The 22398-nt window shown below is 37.1% G+C and overlaps 1 protein-coding gene across 1 annotated transcript in view; it reads left to right on the forward strand.

Moving 5' to 3' along the window:
- Positions 1–21812, forward strand: part of LRPPRC (leucine rich pentatricopeptide repeat containing) — a 106461-nt gene extending 84649 nt beyond the window's left edge. Inside the window, exons 31-38 of the mRNA XM_079940860.1 lie at positions 5305–5393; positions 9030–9234; positions 11286–11425; positions 11562–11677; positions 14121–14195; positions 15452–15536; positions 17253–17395; positions 19516–21812. Of these exons, the coding sequence (XP_079796986.1) occupies positions 5305–5393; positions 9030–9234; positions 11286–11425; positions 11562–11677; positions 14121–14195; positions 15452–15536; positions 17253–17395; positions 19516–19572 (910 nt within the window). The 3' untranslated portion in view covers positions 19573–21812. The remainder of the gene's footprint in view (positions 1–5304; positions 5394–9029; positions 9235–11285; positions 11426–11561; positions 11678–14120; positions 14196–15451; positions 15537–17252; positions 17396–19515) is intronic.
- The last annotated feature ends 586 nt before the right edge of the window (positions 21813–22398 follow it).

Here is a 22398-nt window from a genome sequence, read left to right on the forward strand (position 1 = left end):
TGTAATCTGTTTAGTGGTATTGGTGTTAGTGGCGGTAGTGGTTTTGTCTCTGGCTAGTTCCCTAGAGTAAAATACTTTGTTAATCAGAACGAGAATACAGTTTTCTTCCCTGGTGTTGTGTCAGTTAACTGACTCTGTTGTCTTATCCCCAAGGAGTTACCTTCAAAGTTAAGTAATTAATCAGAAAGGGCCTAGAAAGGAGAAGATCAAGGTCACCTGCTCTGGAAGGTACACCTGTCCTGTTGATGAGTCAATAGCTTTATTTTCAATGGCAAAGGTCAACCTTTTCCTAGTATATTGTAAGTTTTGAAATAATCTCTCCTGGCTAACTTTTGGCCTTCAAAATTTTTAAGTCGCAGCACTTTTGGAATATTAGAATCCTGAATAGAAAATGGATGTTTGCCATTCTTGGAATTCACTGGAAAACCTGGCGTTAATATTAGTGTTATGTTAAAGTTATGCACCATAGGGCCGTGTTTACTGTTTATGTTTCAGTACATTTTGAAAAATACGTTGTGTATGACTGTACTTGTCTGTGGAAATATATCTGTATCTGTTGACATATACACACACAGAGTATATATAATTCATATATATACATATAAGTACTATATATGTATGGATACACACATATACCATATATATCTATGATCTTGAATCACTTCTATGTCTTGATATAGGATGGTCACACTGAGACTTTTAAGTTCAGGTTTTTAATGCATTGTGTCTCATTTGTGTTTTTACTCAGTTGCTAATTAAATTATCTCTCTCTGGAATACTCAGTACATCCTCAATTAGTGACTTGGAAAATGTGACATTGAACAGCATCCTGTCATCTATAACCATTGAAGTCATCCAAGAGGTGCAGGTTTTTTCCTGCAGTTACTTTTCTTGGAAAATTATTATCTAAACACTGTCCACAATTATCAAAGGTGTTTTGAAACAACACTGATTTGGGAGGAAAGGGTGGCAGAGAAAAGAGAGGAACATTTTGTGTTGAGAATTGGGTATGATTAACTGAGGAGATGGAAGCAAAGAAGGAAATCTTTTTCAAGTCTTTTAGTCCTGAGGTTGGTCACAGAGACCTCTGAAATACTTCCCAAAAGTACAAATTATAATTCTTTCATTTTAATTGGGCTTGTTTTAGAATGGTGAGCCTCACATTCTGGTAGCATAAACAGATAACCCACCACCCACCCCAAAGGTTCTGACTCACCTGATCTGGTGTGGGGCCCAGGAATCTGCATTTTACTAAACACCCCAGGTGAGTCAAGGATCACGTCTTAAACATTTTGACCACATTACCATTATCAGTGAGCTGTACTACTGTAAGTATATGATATGTAAGTATATTATAGAACATACTCCAAAAATAGCAGTTTTTTGGAGAATAAGATTTAAAAATAGAAACTTAAACATTTTCTTGTCTCACCCTAGAGCATTCACACAGTGTGCATACCTCTTGCTGGAGACCCCTGATCTAGAGTAGTTTTTCAAATTGCATTTATAACCTGTTAGTGGATCATGGACTCTCTTTAGTGGGGCAGAATCAACATCTTTTTTAGTTAAATAGAATAGAAAATATCAAAGCATTCCATGTAGTAGAGATATTTTGTGAACATTTGCTTTCAGTTATATGTGCATCTGTATATCAGTGCACTGGTATGTACCATAAAACATCGTTTCTTACTATGTCTGACTGAGAATCTTGATCAAACAAGTGTGAAAGCTGTTGACCTAGAAGATGGTTATAAGCACAGCCCTTCTATTTACACTTATGTCCACAACCTGTAAAATGTAGGTTTATCTTCTTTTCTTCCCTCCCTCTCTAGATGTTCATGAAACCTTTCTGTACTCCTGAGGTTACTTTTATCTTCCCCTGTGTTATCTTCCAGGAGTATTTTGTAGCTGCCTTCCCCATGTAGTTGTGTGGGCCCAAAGAGATTCCTAGATTCCAAGCTTTAGAATGCCCAGAGGCACTTAATCTGGGGATCTGTGCACATCCTTTTCTTTGAACCAATAAAACGTTATATCTGACTATGAAGAATCGTATCTTGGGTTAGATCTACATTGGGTACTTTTGAAAATAACTCTGGACTGGGAATTCAGAAGCGGAAGTTAGAGTTCCAATTCTCTGTTACTGGAGGAATGTCGTATAACTTCTCTGGATTTGTTTCCTGGTTCCAGCGTTGCCAGTGTTCCACTAGGTCATCTCTTCCCCTTCTGGCTCTGCATCAGTGATCAGAATGAAAAATAATTGTTGCTTTTTTTTTTTAGAGGCATCTTTATTGTAATATGGTGTGACCAAATGAGCTACTGTAGCAAGTGGTGGTACCCCCAGTATTATTCTGGCACTACTACTCTATTATTACGCTATAAATATACTCTATAAATAGCAGTCTGTTACAGTTACCTACATGATGCCACCTGTTCAATCTTAAGAGCAGTTGTTTTCTCTGTGAACTAATGCAGTCTTTGCTTTTGCTGTACCTTTGCTGTCTCTAATGTATTGCGGATTCACATGACTACCAGTGAGATTTCTGCAGTTTAAGAAGGTTACTTAACCTTCCCAACAAGTAATGGAACCTCAAAAGTAACACATGCCTTTAAAATTTTTGAAAGAAAAAAAGAATGACTTTCTTTCATTTTTAGTTAGAATTCAACATTTCCTTGTGTTTCAAAATAAAAATTTAGGTATAGTGAATTCTTTCAATGGAGGGGAACTGCTTATTCATAGAGCAGTAATGGTTATGAATTGTTATTTTAAATCTGTTAACACTGAACTCTATTCTTAGGAAATTTGAGAATCATGTGGTGATTAGCTCTGCTTTATCTTTCAAGAATAGCACTTCATTTTCTCTTGTTCCTACTAGCTTCTTATTTTATTCTGTCTAAAAATAATGCTAAATTAATAACTGATGGTTTTTACTGGATTGGCCAGTTTTTGTTTTCCAAAGTAAGATAAATTCTAATCACTGCCTAATGTCCTATGTGTGTGTTATATAAGTACAATCCATAGACCAGTCATAGCTCTGAAATCTCCAATATGAACCTTTCCATGTGATACTATCTTCTTTGGTTAAGACAGAGTAATTTTTGCAGTTGATTGTAAGTTAAGAGATTGATACCCCTTCACTCTGCAATTTTTTTTTCCTTTATTTTAGCAGTTCTAAAAAAGAAAAGAAAATGTCTGGAATTCTGTGCTGTCCAGTCCAGTAGCCACTAGCCATAAGTGCCCACTTAAATTTAAATTATTAAAATTAAATATAATTAAGGTTTCCATTCCTCCATCACAGTAGCCAGGTAGCCACATGTAGCTGGTGGCTACCCTATTGGACAGCATGGGTAAAGAATATTCTCATTATCACAAGGAAGTTTGATTTGGCATCTCTGTACTAGATTTTTTTCCAAAAGGAAAGATCAAAATTATGATTCAGAAGTAAACTGCTCTTATTTTATTGTATGAATGAGTACACTGCAGAATCACCAGTACCTTCTGTAGTTTTTCTCCCTTTACCAGTTTGGAATATATTTTGGTTGTGATTGGTCAGTTTCTACATGTGTAATATATGTTCAGCATGTAATAGAACTGGGGAGAGTTTTCTTCCTATTTATCCTCACTTTCAAATATATATTGAATACACACCTTGAGATAGCAAGAGATTATTAAAAGAAAAATGTTCTGTGTTTTGAGATTTTCAAAAGGTTTGACAATCAAGTGTGATGTCAGAAGTTTTGTTACCTTATGGTTTTAATGAATTTTAGGTAATATTTTCAAGTAAATATGGTATAATACATGTAATAATGTTGGCATAAGAAATGAGCTTAATTTTAATAGTGTCTGCTTGTTTATTTAATCATGCTAAAGATTGAGAAAGTAAATCCTTTATTTTCTGCAGTTTATAGTCTCATGTATGAGTTTTTGACTTAAGAGCTTTGACAGATGGGATAAAGGAAAAAAGTCAAACTGAGCAGTGGGTGCTTTGGTGGGATTAAGAGGATCGTTGGGGGGATAAAAAAATCCTTCCCCCAGGAACAGTAGGGGGGAACCTCAGAGGCTGAAAGTGACTGAGAGGATGGGCACATCATGGTGTCTTTGGAGGATTTTCTTGGGATTGACGAGAGTAATTTAGCAGTGACCCTGCTTTTCTCGCAATCTGCTCAGCTTAGATGTTCATGTGGGTAGGCCGAGGTTGTTGGCAGCAAGATCATCACTGAGCTTGATAAGGCAAATGGCAGCAATTGCTTTTGCTCCTTTTGACCTGTGGAGATTTCCTAATTGGGAGATAAAGCCTAGGGGCATTAAGGATGCTGAAATTTCATCACAGGAGATATGCAAACAATGTAGCAAACAAATCATCTCTGGCTAGGGTTCTTCTTCTTTCTTTCTTTCTTTCTTTTTTTTTTTTTTTTTAAATTATGTAGGTTTTAGTCATAAGAAAAGCGAGTTTTTGCTCTTGAGTTTTAAAAAATTGGGGGGGTTTGGGCTTCCCTGGTAGCGCAGTGGTTGAGAGTCCGCCTGCCGATGCAGGGGACACAGGTTTGTGCCCGGTCCGGGAAGATCCCACATGCCGTAGAGCGGCTGGGCCCGTGAGCCATGGCCGCTGAGCCTGCGCATCCGGAGCCTATGGTCCGCTACGGGAGAGGCCACAACAGTGAGAGGCCCACGTACCGGGGGAAAAAAAAAAGTTGGGTTTCAAATTTAAGGCTGGGACAAGATTGTGTGAAATTTTACATTTTAATGTAGCAGTGGTTTTAGTTCTGCAGTATGTTCACCTTTAAAAATTGTATGTATCTAGATGACAGAAATTTGAAAATTAATCAGCCAAATGATATGGTGTTAGTAATATGCTTTAGTTTATATTTAAAATATAAAGTGCTGAAAATAAATGCTCATTTTTGTTGCCGAAAGAATAGTTTTACATTTTATAATTATGGTGAGTGTAGAAAAAAGAGGAAAAAGTATCCAGCTTAGGATACAGCAGAACAATGCAGGGCATGCAGTTATTTTAGTCATCTAATATGTCAGCATTCAAGAATCTGAACCGATTGTTTAAAAAAAATCTTGTACTTTGTTTCTTTTGTTGCTCATTTCCAACTTTGTCATCTGTCAGAATGCAAAAAAAAATTATCCTTCTATAACCATTGACAGGATAACACAAAAGCTGTCTCCAGGTCGATATTTTGCAGCAATATTTTTAACATATGAACAGTAGTTTTTATAATTTCACCTTGGTGCTCAACCATTTATTATCGTATCAGAAGCATGTCAGTAATTCCTTTCTAAATGTCTGCTTCTTTTAGCGCTGAGACCCACATCAAGGGCTTCACACTGAACGATGCTGCCAACAGCCGCCTCATCATAACGCAAGTTAGGCGGGATTATTTGAAAGGTATGTCACAATGCTTGACCTTTACGTCACATTAATGCCTCTGCAGATTTTTCTTGTAACGCCCTTCGAATACTTGGATAAAGGAGTCCATTTAGCAAATTACCTGCTTATCAAGAGCCTTTTGTGGTAGCTGAGAGACGTAAATTACTGTACATGCATTTATAATACAGCTTGAATATGAATGTACTTGTCATTTGACCACTTAGTCCAGTTTCCATTCCATTTAACACAAGATGGGTTTTCTTAAGATGAATCACAGCTCTTCAGACATGCAAAATTTGTGTTGCAGAAGGAGAGAAAGTACAGGCTTTCAAGTGCGTTAAAATTCACAGCACAAGTCATTTTGCTCTGGAAATTAACATACTTTAGAGCATCTGAAACAATTCCCAGCAGTTGTTTCTTGCATATTGTGTTGGTTGTATGTGAGTTAGCAAATGAGTTAAATTGAGTGTTAAATGTGTGGGATTGTGCACCAAGTGATTATAATATTGATTTTTAAAACTTAATCTAATACTTCTTTAATAGTTCGTAATGCCAACCGCAGTAAGATACAGTGTTTGTTTGGAGTTTCGAGTTTCGAGCTTTTGAATTAAGAGGATAACATCAGAAAAATGTGGAGATGACTTTGGGGAGGGTTGGGATGAGGCCATTTGTTTGGTAGAGGCTGTTTATGGGTTTGCAGAGGAATGGATTTGGATTGGATAGTCTTATGAATGAGCTCCCAAGGGGAAAAATGATGAATCTTTTAAATTTAGATAAGCATCTTTTCACATTTAATTTTACATTTGAATTTTAGTTGATACAGTAACACCATGGTTTTGCCGATACAACAAAAGACACTTAGGAACTCTTTAAGGAAGGTTGAAACAGCTCTTTAACCGTTAAATATGTTGCCTAGTTTTTTCCTCACTCTGTATATACTCCTCACTTGCATGCTTATAAAATAATATCACATCTCTGAAAGTTGCTGTCTAATTGTGCAGCTTTAATGTTGCCTGTAATGCCTAGAGGTATTGGTCTTTGGATGTCTTCCTAACTGGTTAGGACTGAGTATGTAAGTGATCATTTCTGCCTATGCAGAATTGCTGCCTCAGTATTCTACAGGCAGGACCAGCCTGTTAGAGACAGCTTCAGTCATAATTGAGTGTTGTAGGGCTTGCTATTAAAACTTTAAAAGCTTTCATTTTCTTTGCAATAGAAGAGGCTTTTTGGCAAGTAGATATTTAAAAACAATTTTTTTCTACTTTTTGAAATTTTATTTTTTGGCCACGACACGCAGCATGTGGGATCTTAGTTCCCTGACCAGGGATCGAACCTGCGCCCCCTGCAGTGGAAGTGCAGAGTCTTAACCATTGGACCTCCAAGGAAGTCCCTGATAAACAATTTTAAAACATTGAAAAATTAAACTTGCTCCCATATAAATAAGTTCATTTTTATAAATGACATTTTGTAGACATGGAGATCAGAATAAAACACTTTTTTAATTTCAAGGAGTTAATTTTTGAGCTGAATCTAATCAGTGTTTAACTTGACTGCTATCCCACTTGTATGTTAGGTACCCTGTGAAGACAACAAGAAACTATGATATAATTTCACATCTGTTTTCAGCTGTTCACCTGGAGGTTGGTTGAGAGTAGAAGCTATGAACCCACCTCCCAGTGCCTCGCCACGGACTAACCTACTGTGGTCATTGTCAAGGACGGGAATGCTGTTGGCACTATCCACATCTCCTTATTTTGTTCCATGGCTGACTAGAGCTCCCAATTAAAAAATTCAGGTTGCTTTTTCTCAATTCCATCTAAAGCAGGAAGAAAAATAAAGCCAGTTCAAATGCTGTTCTGGAATATTAATAGCTGATACATCACACTGTCGCAGTATAATCAATATTACTAGTAAATTAGGTGACAGTGTGATAAGGACTCGGGGAGGGGTGTGGATGGATACTGCTTTTGGTGTCCCAAAGCAGTAAATCATGAACTGTCCAGAAGTCCAGCCCTGTATGGGAATATGATTTCGGTTCCAAGGTCCCATGCTCCCTTTGGATAGACATAAAATGATCTCTTCTCCTCTATCCTCCACTCTTTCACACACACATGCACCCATAGATGAAGGCTCTGGGGTGGTCAGATTCTTGGGTTGGTGTCTTAACAGTATGACCTTGGGGAAATTATTTAAATTATCTGTGCCTCAGTTTCCCACATATAAATTTGTTACTTACCTCAGAGGGTAGTTGTGAGTGTGACTGCTTAATACTGTGTCTGGCATGTAGTAAGTGCTCAACAAATGTAGTAAAAGCTCAGTAAATGCGCATTACTATCATCACCATTGTTATCTTATTTTTGTTGCTATTTGATCCACTGGTGTGGGAAGATCCTCCTGGCTGACGATATTCTTGGCTAATAAAAATATTCCATATTATCTGTGTATGACCACCAGTTAAGATTTTATCAAGTTTATTTTCTATAGATAATATTATTAAAGTAGTATAAATAACATTTTTTGTTTCCTGTATGTTCGTGTGTATTTATAAAATTTTATTGAATATGCCTTCTAAACTGCCTATTTTCCCTTTTCCCCATTTGAGAATCACTGGTTTAGAATGTAGATTTGGAGTAATAATAAATTGTTTATTCAGTAATAAATACTTAAATTCATGATGTCTTTTACTGTATCACTTTTAATAGAGTGTTTATTACCCTTTCCCCATTCTTCTGTTAAAGATAGACTGTTATTTGGAAAGCTGCTTTGAGGGTCTTAGTTTTGTGTAGGTTACACTGCTTTAATTTCTATAGAGCCATGAAGTTTTCTTTGGTAGCAGTGATTGTTGTGCTAAGTATTGCAATTTCCCTGCAGTCCATCATTTTATTTAATATAATGATTTTGCTACCCTGGCACTTAAATCAGTAAATCAGAAGGATATTCCATATTTATCCATAATCACATACTTGTAAGTATGATACTTTAAAAAAAAAAAAAAAGAAACTCCTGAGGGGTTTCTCCCTGGGAATCTGGTGAGCTTTATTTTCTCCGAAAAATCAGTGTAAGAAAATATCTGCAAGATATGTAATCGTGTAAAATAAATTTGTTAGTGTGTAACTTGAGTGTTCCAGTTTGGCTGCTCTTCTTGTATGATCAGTCCTTTTTGGATTAGAAAGCGACATTGTTTTCAAGAAAGAATCTTTGCGGTATTAGAAGATTTTGATAATCATGAATCTTTTGAGTGTAGTAAAATCTGGGAAAGTATGAATGTGGGTAGAGGTTACATATTTTTGGAAGGCCTTTAATTTTTAAAATTTTTCCTTATTTATATTTCTCTGAACTTGTCAACTTCTTTGAAATTAGTCACTAAATGTTATCCCTGAATGGAATCCACATTCTGTCAGTAACATCTGCATTTTCTCTGTAACTTAAAGAAGAAATTTCTCTGGTCTCTGATATCTTACAGTCAAATAAATCTTTATTTTTTTTTTTAGGTTTCTCATAAAGTATTAATATTTTCTGTAATATAGAATAAATTATTCATAGCTTTTTGTGTATAGTCATTTTGTGCTCATATTTAAAAGCTAGTTTTCAAAACACATTAAAGTCAGTACGGTTCATATAAAAAAAGCTCTGTCACCTGCTCTTCTATTGTAGACGCTCTAACAACACTAAAAACAGCCTTGGATCTGGAGCAGATACCTTCTAGGATAGCAGTGACCCGCCTTATTCAGGCATGTGCCTTGAAGGGTGATACAGAAAGCATACAAGACATTCAGAAGTTGGTAAATGGACTCGAAGATTCAATTGGACTTTCCCGTATGGTTTTCATCAATAACATTGCTTTGGCACAAATAAAGAAGTGAGTATTTTCGAGCTTTCTTTTTCTCCATTGGATACTGGAAGGAACGTTATCTCAAATCCCACCTTTTGTAAAACTAGGGTATTAGAAGCCGTATCAACTACAGAGGAAGTATCGATGCCAGTTGCTGATTATTCTGTAGCTATCAGGGAATAATTATATGTTAACAAAATATGTTTTAGCTTTAAATTAAATCTTAAATCAACATTTATCAAAATTTTCAAATTCATAGAACTTGCTTCACGGTTGGTAACTCTCATTCATACATTCCAGGCCCTTATTGAAACACTTGGTTGCAAAAGTGAAAAATAAGTTCATTTGAATGTTAGCAACACTTGAAGGTGACACTCTACCAGTACATAGTGAAATGGAAGGCCTAGCAAGCTTGTTAAAAATACACATTTCCATCTTCTCCTACCCATCCACCTGTGTCAACACACATCCACACAAAGGGAGGTATTTAGAGATGATTCTCATACCACCATTTCTAGATTCCTTGTTGAGGATCACTACTGTAGAAGTAAATAAGAACTTGATTTTTATTAACCTCACTAGCAAAGTTAAAGATTCATGGGGGTAATAATGGAATTGACATTTTTCATGCTTTTAGGAAAAAATGTTCTTTAGCAGTTAATCCTACATACATTTAATGGGTTGTGATACGAAAATGTCATGTTGGTTTTTACAGGGCTTTTTGTTCCTCTTTCTTTGGGCAGAGAAGAGGTTTTGTTTTGTTTTTCACCCTTTTAAAACTATTTCCCCAAATAGAACTTTAAACTTTTCCTTTAATAAGAAAATGTGATTATTTTAAGTTAGAAGATCCAAAAAATTATCCAAGTCTTTGTTGCTGCACACGGGCTTTCTCTAGTGTGGCAAGCAGGGGCTACTTAGTTGCGGTGCGCAGGCTTCTCATTGCGGTGGCTTCTCTTGTTGCAGAGCATGGGCTCTAGGCGCACGGGCTTCAGTAGTTGTGGCACGCGGGCTTCAGTAGTTGTGGCTCACAGGCTGTAGAGCACAGGCTTAGTAGTTGTGGCGAACGGGCTTAGTTGCTCGGCGGCATGTGGGATCTTCCCGGCCCAGGGCTCGAACCCGTGTCCCCTGCATTGGCAGGCAGATTCTTAACCACTGCGCCACCAGGAAGCCCCTGGATGAAATTTTAAATGTTACCATATAAACAGAGTTTTATATGAGGCCGAGAATATGTTTTTATTCACTATTAAATAATTCTCTAACTAAAACTCATAAGAAAACTTTATTGTAATGGTGTACTCATTTTTAGAGAATTCTTGTTTCAGGTAATAATTCCAACATAAAATTGATTATTTGGATTTCGAGTGCCATATCATAACTGTAAAGTATCAATTAAAGAGCATCTTAACCAAAAAGATAGTCATAAAGATAATTTTTTATCATAACTTGCTACATAAGGCCATGTAATTAATTTTTTAAAATAAAAAGTGTGAAGATACTTTTTTCTGAGAATTTTAGTATAAATTGAATATTTTTCAAATGTTATGTATTACCTGACAAAAACAAATTGTAGTGACTGTGGGTTGAGAGACATGAAAATATACCTTTTGAAGACATCATCAGCATTTTTAAGAATCCTGAGATGTAATACATTATCTTTACTTCATGCACTAGTGACCAGTTGCAGATTATAATGCCAGAGTTATATAGCATTTAAACAAGTTTTCATTTTACATTCCAAACAGCTGCAGAATCAAGTCTTTGAGATACAATAATTTTTTAAGTTATTGTCTTTAATTCTTCTCTATATAGTTGTTTGATCTTGTCTCTAGAGCAGTTTTTTAAAATAAGCAGCTACTTCAGTTACTGTAGCATAAAGCACCCAGTGATTGCTGGTGCCACCTAAATGTGATTGGGTTCAGCTTGCATAGTGTTTTTTATCTGGTTAATTGTAAATATATTTCCTTTTTTTCCTAAAGTGCTTGCATGTGTGAATCCCAAAGTACTCATACTGAAACTGCCTGCAATATTAATACTAAAAGCAAATATTTCCTTATAATTTATTTTACTTTCTTTTACAGTAGTAACATAGATGGTGCAATAGAAAACATTGAAAATATGCTTACTTCAGGGAACCAAACCATGGAACTTCAGTACTTTGGCTTGGCATACTTATTCCGAAAAGTCATAGAGGAACGGTTGGAACCAGCACTTGAAAAGAGTAAGTTAGCTGTTCTAGCCAAAGAACACAGAAGCACTTTTTCTCTCTAGTGAGTCTGGACTGACTTTCTTTGGTGGATGAGTTAGTTATACCACTGTTTAAATGAAAGATTTTTCTTACCTGTCATTTTTTTCAGTAAGCATCATGGCGGAGAGATTGGCCAATCAGTTTGCAATTTACAAACCTGTCACCGATCTTTTCCTTCAGCTTGTGGATGCAGGCAAGGTGGATGATGCCAGAGCTCTCCTACAGGTAATGACCCACCACACATGGAGCAGTGGGGCTTGTGGCTTGTGAGAAGTCAGTTAAGAAATTACTAGACTTAGGTGTGTGGTAGAATACCGGAAATGAAGTGTGGTGCTGCCTGCACATTTAAATTTGAACGTGAATCAAGGTTACATGACAGGGACTGGATTGTAAGTTACAGGTTGCTGGTTTTAAAGATGCCAAATCAGACTAGAAATGTCTTTAGATTTAAGTGGGGGTGGGGGAAGACATGTTTTGCCAAAATGATTTAAAGACAAATGTTTCTGTGCAGATAGGTAATGCAAAACAATTCCTTTGATTTCCTAGTTTAATTTCTCTAACGCTGCTCTATAAATACTGTGCATCACCATGGCAACACAGTTTGCAAACAAAAAGTAGGAAATGTTTGCTTTTCAAGTACAGCTTCTCTTGAATACTCAAACATTCTCAGTGCCTTATTCAAGATTTATTAAGAATTTGCTTTCTATTCACTTGTGTGTCACAGACACATTAAATGACAAATGCAGGTCTCTGTGGCCCGCACTCTCTGTTAAATTAGCAATCTTCAGGGAAGGAGACAACTGCATTCATGCCATTTTAACAGCACTAAATATAAAGCAGCGCGCCACCAGTGGGTGATCGTAGCTGCCACTGTTAATGTGCACAAACAGGCACCGCCGGGGAGCCCCTTCCCAGCAGGTGGCAGTCAAACAGTCACCGTGATCCCGCCAACGGCTGTGTTTGTATAGACTCCCTGTGTCAAATTGAGGCCTGGGACCAATTTCTGGTAGTAAATAGTATTATATTCACTTAACGTTTTTGCAAGCTGCAGCACCTCTTAAGTAGTAGATAGGGAAGGTAAAACTGTACTCATTTGCTGGAACTCTGCTTTTGATCCTTAAAGTTCATCTAGTTTGACAGTAGAATCCAAGTCATTTTTAAAAGGAATTCCTGAGAAATTTCTCTGTGTTAACATTTTTGTAAAACGTGTAAATTGGCACTGCCTCTAAGGCTTTTTTACTTTTGTTCCTGGAGAGAGAGAAATGCTAGTTAGTTGAGAATTTTCTTGATTGGTTTGGTATGTTTACCTTTTTTTTTCCTTAAAAAAAATTTTTGTTTTAAACAGAAAAGGCAATTTATGATGGGGATTTCAGGAATCTTTTCATTGTTTTGTTGCCTTTAGTATTACAAGTTTTATCTTGAAAAGAATAAATTCTAATGCTTTATGTTTGTGTGTACATACCTAAGTGTACCCACTCAGGGTATATGCATGTCTAGCTGGACGTGTGATAGTATTCATTCAGCTTTAACACATCATGTGGTAGCTCCTTAGGAAGTCACACTTGATATTTCATTTACCAGCTTGTTGATCAAGGCTCTTTCTAGCGAGCAGTCCAGAGTGCGAGACAGTGGGGATGTGGCAGCCGCCTTCAGAGCTGCATGTACCCACAGTGGCCTGTGTAGGGCTCTTGGCAACAGCCGAGCGTTGCTGCAACAGCTGTCTTTTCATTTTTATCCCTTCAGTAGACTGAGGTTTCAGATGATAAACCCTTTACCCATTCTTTACCTGCTTGTCAAACAGTAAAAGATTATTCTTGCTGTAGTGAAGAATACTTTATTCACAGATGTCGAAAGCATCAGTTTATAGTGTAAATGTTCTGTGTGTCCCCAAAAGTTCTTTTTATGCTAGTCATTTTAGTATTGACAGTGTTTTAAAGCTTTGAAAGAGCAATGTGCTTTTAGAAACTTAAGAGAATGACATCTGTGATGAGTGTAAACTAAAATAATGTCTTGCCATATTTGATTTTACTATAGCATCTAAGATGGGATAGACACTTGATTTATCTGGTCTGTCATATAAACTTTTTTTTTTTTTTGAGTTTAACTTTTGTCTCTTTTTCAAGCACTGGCTGTCTATAGCAATGAAAGCCTTTTATAAAATAGAGAGATTGAAATCAGTCCTTTTGTATGCGTAAGTGTAGGTAATTATACTTTAAAGAGAACTTGCTTTGTACATTTTAATTTTTATAAAGAAACGAGCAGTTATCTCCCTGACACCTTATTAAATGTATAATTAACCTTATGATCCCTAGCTCACTTGTGAATGCTTGGCAGTATAATTGGAGGGGAATAGTGTTTCTTTTTTCCCTCTTTCTTTGCAGTCCTAAACCTCATTCTGTGGTTGTGGAAGCGTTGGTTGAATTTTTCCCTTTGCTTTTTAAACAGACCTTATACTTGCAGCGCCAAGGACAACATGCATGAAAGCCTGGCCTAGCTTGCACTTGGTTTTCTTTTTTCTTGCCTTAAAAAACATTGGTCGACTGTTAGACCTTCCTGTTGGTAATGATACATTACTGTATTATTGTGAACTTTCTTAACTGGAAATATTCACCTTGGTCTGCTTGTTTATCAAAAACCTTCACTTACCAAATAATGTTTCAATTTTTAGAGATGTGGTGCAATTGCTGAACAAACCCCAATTTTCTTGGTGTACTGTATTAGGAATTCTCGGAGATCGGGAAAGGTACGGTGCTATTGTACTTGCTGACAAACCAATAATGCTATGAGCTAGTCTTGTTCAGAGGTATTGAATATCATGTAAGAGCTTGTCAGTTCAGGATGTTTTCTAAAAATACTATAGAGATTGAACACTTGCTGGTCTGTACTTGTTTACTTCTTTAGATGTTGATGCAGAGTCAGTTCTGGCTCCTTGGTTGTATTGGAAATGCAGAACAAGTTCATACAGTGAATTCTCTATCCTTGTAGTTATGCATTGAGCCCCAAGAAAGGGCCCTTAGAAATGTAAGAAACAAATCCCGTTGCTTGGGTCACTGGGTAAGTTTCACAGTGCAGAAGCACTGCTGAGGGAGACACCTACTGCAGAGTGTCTCCTGTCAGGTGGCTCAGGTAGAAACCATGAGGTAGATGAACCCGTTAGCTTTAAAACTGGTATGTGCCACGGATTCATGTTCTCAGTTTGTACAGTTACCTTATTTACACTAAAAGGTGTGTGTGTATGTGTGAAACAGAACCAAGTCTTATTTTTGATGTTTAAAAAAAAAAGAATAAAAGCATATTTCAAAATTTTTTTTTTTTAGATTTGATTTTTCATGGTGAGTGGGCACCAGAAACCCTGTTCTTAGTTTATTTGGGCATATTATGAAGTTTTAAACTGAGCACCAATTGTAATGTTTGTTTTATGTGAAACATTTAGGTTGTTTACAACTCTGGGAGGTCTAGTTTTCCTTAATTTTCACATACTTCCCCCATACATACACACACTTTAAAAAATAATTTACCTAATTGCACTTTTTATCTCTGACTCATGTATTTATTTACAACAAACATCATTTAGAAAATATTTAGTTGTCCTTTTTTTTCCTTTCAAAGAGACTGTATAAAATGGTGTAGTATTTGCAGATAACCTACCACACATCACCTGTATACTTTAAATAATCTCTAGATTACTTATAATACCCAATACAATGTGAATGCTATGTAAGTATTTGCTGGTACACAGCAAATTCAATGTTTACTTTTTTGGGCTTTCTGGATTTTTTTTTTTTTTTGGTCTGTGGTTGGTTGAATCTACAGATTCAGAACCCACTGGATACAGGGGGCCAAGTGTACTAAGATATACAAAAGGGAAAATAGTCCATTAAATTGAATAGGCAGTTCTGTTGCTGTTGTCAGGTTTTTTTGGTATAATGTCCATATATCAGTGTTTTATTTCACTGTTCTTTTGAGTCATGGTAATGTTACCTATATTTAATTTTCTAGGCACCAACTGTGAAGTCTTTGTTAGAATTGATTCCTGAATTAACTGAAAAGGAAGAAGCATACACTTCCATCATGAAAAGCTATGGTAATAAGTTTAATCTGACTTCATTATTTAAGTGATTTAAATATTTGTAGTATAGTCAGCTAAGTCTTCAGCTCAAAGGCAGTAATCCTAAATATCAGATAATTGCTTATGGTACAAAATTTATTTAGCCTTAGGATATGTTTTAAAATTGTATTTAAGAAAAATATGAAATTATTCATGTAGTGTTAACGTAAAGTATCTCTGAGCATCTTTTGAGGGGCCCTGATTTGTTGAGTAAGATCCCAGGTTCCTGGAAGGACTTAGAAGTCCACTTGGCTGTACACATTGGGAACCAATCCAGTCTCTCTAAGATGTTACGGAAAAACCTGAATGAACTTTTTGGCCAACCTAATACAATGTAAAATGGGTACATATTTGAGACTGCCACTTGACTTGCCTGTTTACTCCTTCAGTGGTCTACCTACTCCTTTGAAATAACAATCACCTTAATTGAAAAGTGAGCCCCAAGGTTTTACCTGCAGTCACAACTGAAATTCTAGTCTTTTAAGCAGTTTCCTCCCTGATCGCCAGGCAATCACACATGAAAGGGAACCAGTCTAAAGTTTCCTCAGTAATCAAGATAAATGTTAGCATTGTAAATTATGATCACCTGTCCATCTGACACCCACTGATTTGCTCACTTTTTAATGGGTAAGTAAAGAGTTGCTTTGTCGATTTTATTGTTGGCAGGACACCAGACTGAGCAATCAGAATTCTCCATTTTTCTACCCTTATGAGTGGAACATGATATATTTCACAATAGTGCTATAATCATAAAGTTTCGTTTGAGGAATTGGCAGACATTGAGTAATAACTAAGATGAAGTAGTGTAAAACAGCATAAAATTACTATTAAATTGTGTAATCCCACTTGGGAATTGGGAGGGAGAAGAGCAGGGAGATCAGGAAGTTTTAGTAAAGGGGAAGATATTAAAATTTTTGCAAATCAGCCACAAGTAGAAAGCCAGCTGAAGTTAGCTCCTAGGCTACTTCATCATCCAGTTAAGTGAAGTATTAGTGTAACTTGTATAGATGTATGTAGATTTTTTAATGTATATTAATAATGTATATAAAATTTTTTTTGGTCATTGCAGCTAACTGTATTCCTCATTTGCTTATTTTAGGATAGGAGAGTATATTGAAAGTCTTTTTTTTTTAACATCTTTATTGGAGTATAACTGCTTTACAATGGTGTGTTACTTTCTGCTTTATAACAAAGTGAATCAGTTATACATATGTTCCCATATCTCTTCCCTCTTGCGTGTCCCTCCCTCCCACCCTCCCTTATTGAAAGTCTTTTGGTGGTGTTTAGCTGCTGATCTTGATGTTGATGTAGATACAGACTTCCACATAATTTATTTTACACACTCCTCACCACAGAAGTCCCTGGATTAGCTTAATTTCAAAGTGTGGTTTTAAGCAGAAGATTGAATGGTGTATGCTTACTTTATGATTGAAGACTTCAGTTTGTGGTCACTTTAACTAGCATGGGTCTTTAAAATAGCTATTTGTCATTTTCCTTCTCTTTCATAGCGGGTGATGCTGAATGAGAGGTGTGGGGAAGGAAGGGCGGAGCTTGTAGATTATGAATGCTGAAGGTAGTTAAGTATTCCTTTGCTTTGGGATAAAGGGATCCAGGAGTCCCTGAATGGCTAAGTGTTTTGGGAAAAGAAGAAGATAAATTGGCTTTATCTGTGATTAATATCTTTTTCTCTAGTCTTGGACAGTGATGTTGCATCTGCTAAAGCACTATATGAAAATTTGACTGCGAAGGATGTAAAATTGAATGATCTGTTTCTAAAGCGTTATGCAGTTTTGCTGAAGAATGCTGGAGAGTCTGTCCCTTTCACTGAACCCCCTGTGAGTATTTCTTAATTAAGAGGGAAAAAAAATACCTCTAAAGATTTGTGTGTGCTTCATAATAATGTGTAAAGAATAAGTTGAATACTTAATTACATGAGGATTAGATCTCTGTGAAGGATCCTCCAGAGAGGGCTTTGGGAACTGAACAGTCATGCCATGGGTTTGGCTGCAGGAGAACATAGCCCTCTGGGGCTGAGGTTTAAAATACAAGGTCAGTCTGAGACCTTCAACTGTAGGTATGAATTTATCAAATGTCCTTGGGGCAGTTCCCTCTTCATTTCAACTTGAAATAGGGTTTAATGGCCTGTATTTCAATAGCTAAGCATATTATGTCACTGTTAATTACTTGTTCATTTCCAGTTTAAGTGAGTTGGATTTTCTCTCTTTATCTAGGATTTTTTTAAATTGAAATATAATTGACAACATTATATTAGTTACAGCTATACAACATAATAACTCAATATTTGTATATATAGCAGAATGATCACCACAATAAGCCCAGTTAACATCTGCCACCATACATAGTCACAAAAGAAAAATTTTTTTCTTGTGATGAAAACTTTCAAGATCTGCTCTCCCAGCTGTTTTCAAATATGCAATCCAGTATTAACCATAGTCACTGTGCTGTACATTGTATCCCCTTGAGTTACCCATTGTATAACTGGAAATTTGTGCTGTTTGAACCTCTTTACCCATCTTCCTCCTCCTCAAACCTGCCTCCACCAGCCTCAGGCAACCACTGATCTGTTCTCTGTATCCATGAGCTCGGTTCTGTTTGTTTGTGTTTTTCAGATTCCAGATATAAGTGAAATCATACAGTATTTATCTTTTTCTGTCTGACATATTTCACTTAGCATAATACCATCAAGGTCCATCCATGTTGCACATGACAAGATTTCATTCTTTTTACGGCTGGATAATATTCCTCTGTGTGTGTGTGTGTGTGTGTGTGAGAGTGTGTGACATTTTCTTTATCCTTCATCCATTGATGGACACTTAGATTGTTTCCATGTCTTGGCTATTGTAAATGCTGCAGTGAACCTGAGGGAGCATATATCTTTTTTGAATTAGTGTTTGCATTTTCTTTGGATGAATACCCAAAAGTGGAATTGCTAGATCATATGTTAGTTTTATTTTTAATTTTTCGAGGAACCTCCATACTGTTCTCTGTAGTGGCTGCACCATTTACATTCCCACCAACAGTGCACAAGGGCTCCTTTTTCTCCAAATCTTCGCTAACATTTGTTATTCCTAGTCTTTTTGATAATAGATATTCTAACAGGTGTGAAGTGATATCTCACTGTGTTTTTTAATTGTATTTCCCTGATTATCAGTGATGTTGAGCAACTTTTCGTGTACCAGTTGGCCATCTGTAGTTCTTCTTTGGCCACATGTCTGTTCAGTTCCCCTGTTGCTATTGAGTTATATAAATTCTTTGTATATTTTGACTATTAACCCCATATCAGCTATATATGTTTACAAATATTTTCTCCCATTCAGTAGGTTGCCTAGGAAATTTTGTTTTATTTACTTTGCTTTGTTTAATAAGAGAAATCATGAGTGCAAAATTCCTTTTTATTGTTTCATTGAACTGAAAGTCACCTAAAACATGTTTATTTCAAACCCCTCAACCTTCCATACCCAGGTGTAAATACCTGCATGCACTTGCCCATGCACACACACAGGAGAGGCTCCTGGTGCCTTAATTCTCAGTTGGGGGCCCTTGAACTGGTGATTTCATGAAATAGAGAAGAGTGCTGAAGCTTGAGGAGACTGCAGCCGCTGTGGGCCCAGCAGTCTTTGCTACCAGTTTGCAGTACTTTATGTTTTTAAGTTTTGTACCATCACCTCTTGCTGGTAACTTTTTTTTTTTTTTTTTTTTTGCGATACGCGGGCCTCTCACTGCTGTGGCCTCTCCCGTAGCAGAGCACAGGCTCCGGACGCGCAGGCCATGGCCCACGGGCCCAGCCGCTCTGCGGCATGTGGGATCCTCCCGGACTGGGGCACAAACCCGTGTCCCCTGCATCGGCAGGCGGACTCTCAACCACTGCACCACCCGGGGAGCCCCGCTGGTAACTTTTATCTGTAACTTTCCTCCCTTTTTTTTTCCTCTACAGGAAAGCTTTGAATTTTATGCAAAGCAGCTAAAAGAGTCAAAGGAAAACCCTTTGTGAAGCAAGCCGGCACTACTTTGTTTTGTGTGTATTTGTGATTCTGTGTCTAAAATGTTACTTTTTAAATGTATTTGAGAGGACAAAATAAACAAATGAAAAGTTACTTTGTTTATGTACTTTTATTTATTCGTAATATATGATAATATTCAACATCTTATTGACAGTAACTGTGTATACTAAGTCACTAGACTTCTTTGGGTTTTGCCTACAATGTAAATCAATGGCATTTTCCTTGAGGCTCCTGGTGTAAGAAGCCATAGTTTTTCAGGGTTCTTCTCCCATTTGACTTTTCAGATTCCCGGCTCTATTTCATTTATTATTTTCATAAAAAGATTGTTCCTTTAGTTAAGACTTGCTTGTCAATATTGTTTATCTGAAAAATTTTGGAGCTGGACAAAATGATGCTTAGTGGGCTTTCTAATGCTTAATATTCTATGAAGTAACAATTCTTTATTAGTGTAAAGCCCTGCGTACTTTTCCAGTTTTGTAAAATGTTGGCGCCAGAAGGCATCTCAGGAGTCATCAAATCCAGCACTCTTCATTTCCCAGTGAGAAGCTAAGACCCAAAGAGACTTGTTTGGTCAGGGTGCTCCCTCCATGCCTTCCCTTCTACCACAGAGGCTCCCACAAACCTCTGTTCACTGAAGTCTCCAAAACTGCATCTGAGTGTGAGTTTGATCATGAAGTAAGAGCAATGCATTTCCTTCATCTTGGTTTCAGGTCTTCATCAGCACAAGCTACACCCTACACTGGACTTGTTACTTCATACTGCATATCAGTGAATATGTGAGTAAGTATATGAAGGAGTGAAACCTCTGTTTGTATTCAGTTTTATCAAAGTTATCCTCAAATTGGCCTTCATGCCTGTTAATATCTATACTGTAAATAGTTACTATAAAAGAATTTAAGATAGGTAGTCAAGACAGTTTACCATCTTAATATAATGTTAATCTATTTGGGGATTATATTATTTAAAAAGTTGAAAATGCTTTGTGTGAGAGTTATCCCCACTTTGGTGTATCCCTTGTTCATTTGAAATTGGTGATTAGCTACTGTTTTGGTTTCAGTGAGGTTACTTGGTTCCCACCGTTTACGTGAAGGGAGACCTTGCCTTGGGGAGTAAGCCAGCCTCACACTGTTTATGCTGCTAACCTGTGTCTTGTGGGATCAACCATTCTGCATCTACAGCCTGCAGATGGCGTGAGAGGGAGGGTAGATGGAGGGAAGCCAAAAAATAAATGTCATCGTGGCATCAACCATGCTTCATCTCTGTTTTGTAGAGTTAGACCTAAGGAATCGGGCTCGGCCAGTGCCGAGTCCCAGCCTAGAGGACTTAGTAAAGCTTTCCTCTGTGTACTCCTCAGGTGCAGGACCTGTACGTGTTGTTTTGACACTACTGATTTGCCATGAGCCTCACTCTATTAGGGATTCCACTGAAGCAGGTTTATATTTTGTAGTTAATGCCAACCATAAGATAGTTGAGCTAAATTGGAACGACCTTGGGGCATAATCTGGACCTCCCAGTTATCTTTAGGGAAGCTCAGAGTACAATCTCATTTGCATGAAGTGACTCCAAGCCAGCCTTGTATATGGACTCTGGTAAAATGTGGGTCTAGTGCAGAGGAAATAGATATAAATCCCTCAATGAGCTTTCTACTGCTTAATAACATCTCTAGCATTCTGAACAGCAGGCTGGACCATTCAATATATTACATACATTAAAGAACTATCAAGTCATGCATCTGTAGCACTGTATTGGCTTCCTGTTTTGAATGTAAATATTTAACATGTAATCATTGTATATTCTAGGTGAGCTTATGAATGCTTTCTAAATATCTAATAGCAAAATTGAAATAAATAGAAATATAAACACAATTATAGCAGCACTCAATGGTACCTTTTAGATTCAAATTATAAGCAAACAGCTAATTCTAAAAAGTAAATGTCATAAACTTTGGGAAAGTATAGTGTTTTATATGTAATTGTATGTTCGTGTATTTAAACCTAATATAATTTTAATGTGAAATGCTTTGAATAAATTGTATTCCAGCAACCTGTGGGCTTCTTCATTTTTATCTTACTATGTTTTTATATAACCACTTTAAGCCATTTCAAGGACTTGAGTCTTAAAATTTTTAATTAAAAATTGTGTGGTGGCCTCTGTTGTGGCCGGAATTTCCTTGTTTTAAATGGTGTACAGGTTGTGAGTGGGGAACCAGGGAAGTCACTGCTTATCTGCTTTAAGGACAAACAGATATTCAGTCTGAGATCTCTGAGGTACAAAGTTGGCAAGAATTAGAGTTGGGTGTGTGGTGAATGACACTTACAACAGAGGGGGTTTTATCTTGCTCTAAGTGTCAGACAGAGGGAGCATTTTACAGCTGCACGGATGACTGGGCTCCACTCCACCAGGGCTGTCTTCAGCACACTCCCCTCTTCCTCCTGTTCCTCGCTTGTGAATGCTCACTGAGGCCGCTTCAGTGTCCCCTCTCCTACCAGGAGTATTAATTCTCTCTCCAGGGCCCCCCTGAAGCCACTTGAAAACGCAGCAGGTACCGACCACACAGGTGGTAAACTCACTGAGGATCAGTTCTTTGTCTCCTGTCTGTGTGTCCCCAGCTTAGCACATTCATGAGTTGTCAGTGGTCAGTTCTGTGGGTTCTACCGTGTGTCAGGTGCCCCTCTTGCCTGATGTTCACAGTGAGGAAACTTAGGGAAGTTAATTTGCACAGAATCACAGCGATAATATCACATGGCCAGGACTTTGAGAGTCATGTACTTACTCTGAGGTTACAAAAAACCCGATGGAATCCAGCCTAAACTCAG

This window comes from Stenella coeruleoalba (genome assembly GCF_951394435.1).
Source record: "Stenella coeruleoalba genome assembly, chromosome: 13".
NCBI lineage: Eukaryota > Metazoa > Chordata > Mammalia > Artiodactyla > Delphinidae > Stenella > Stenella coeruleoalba.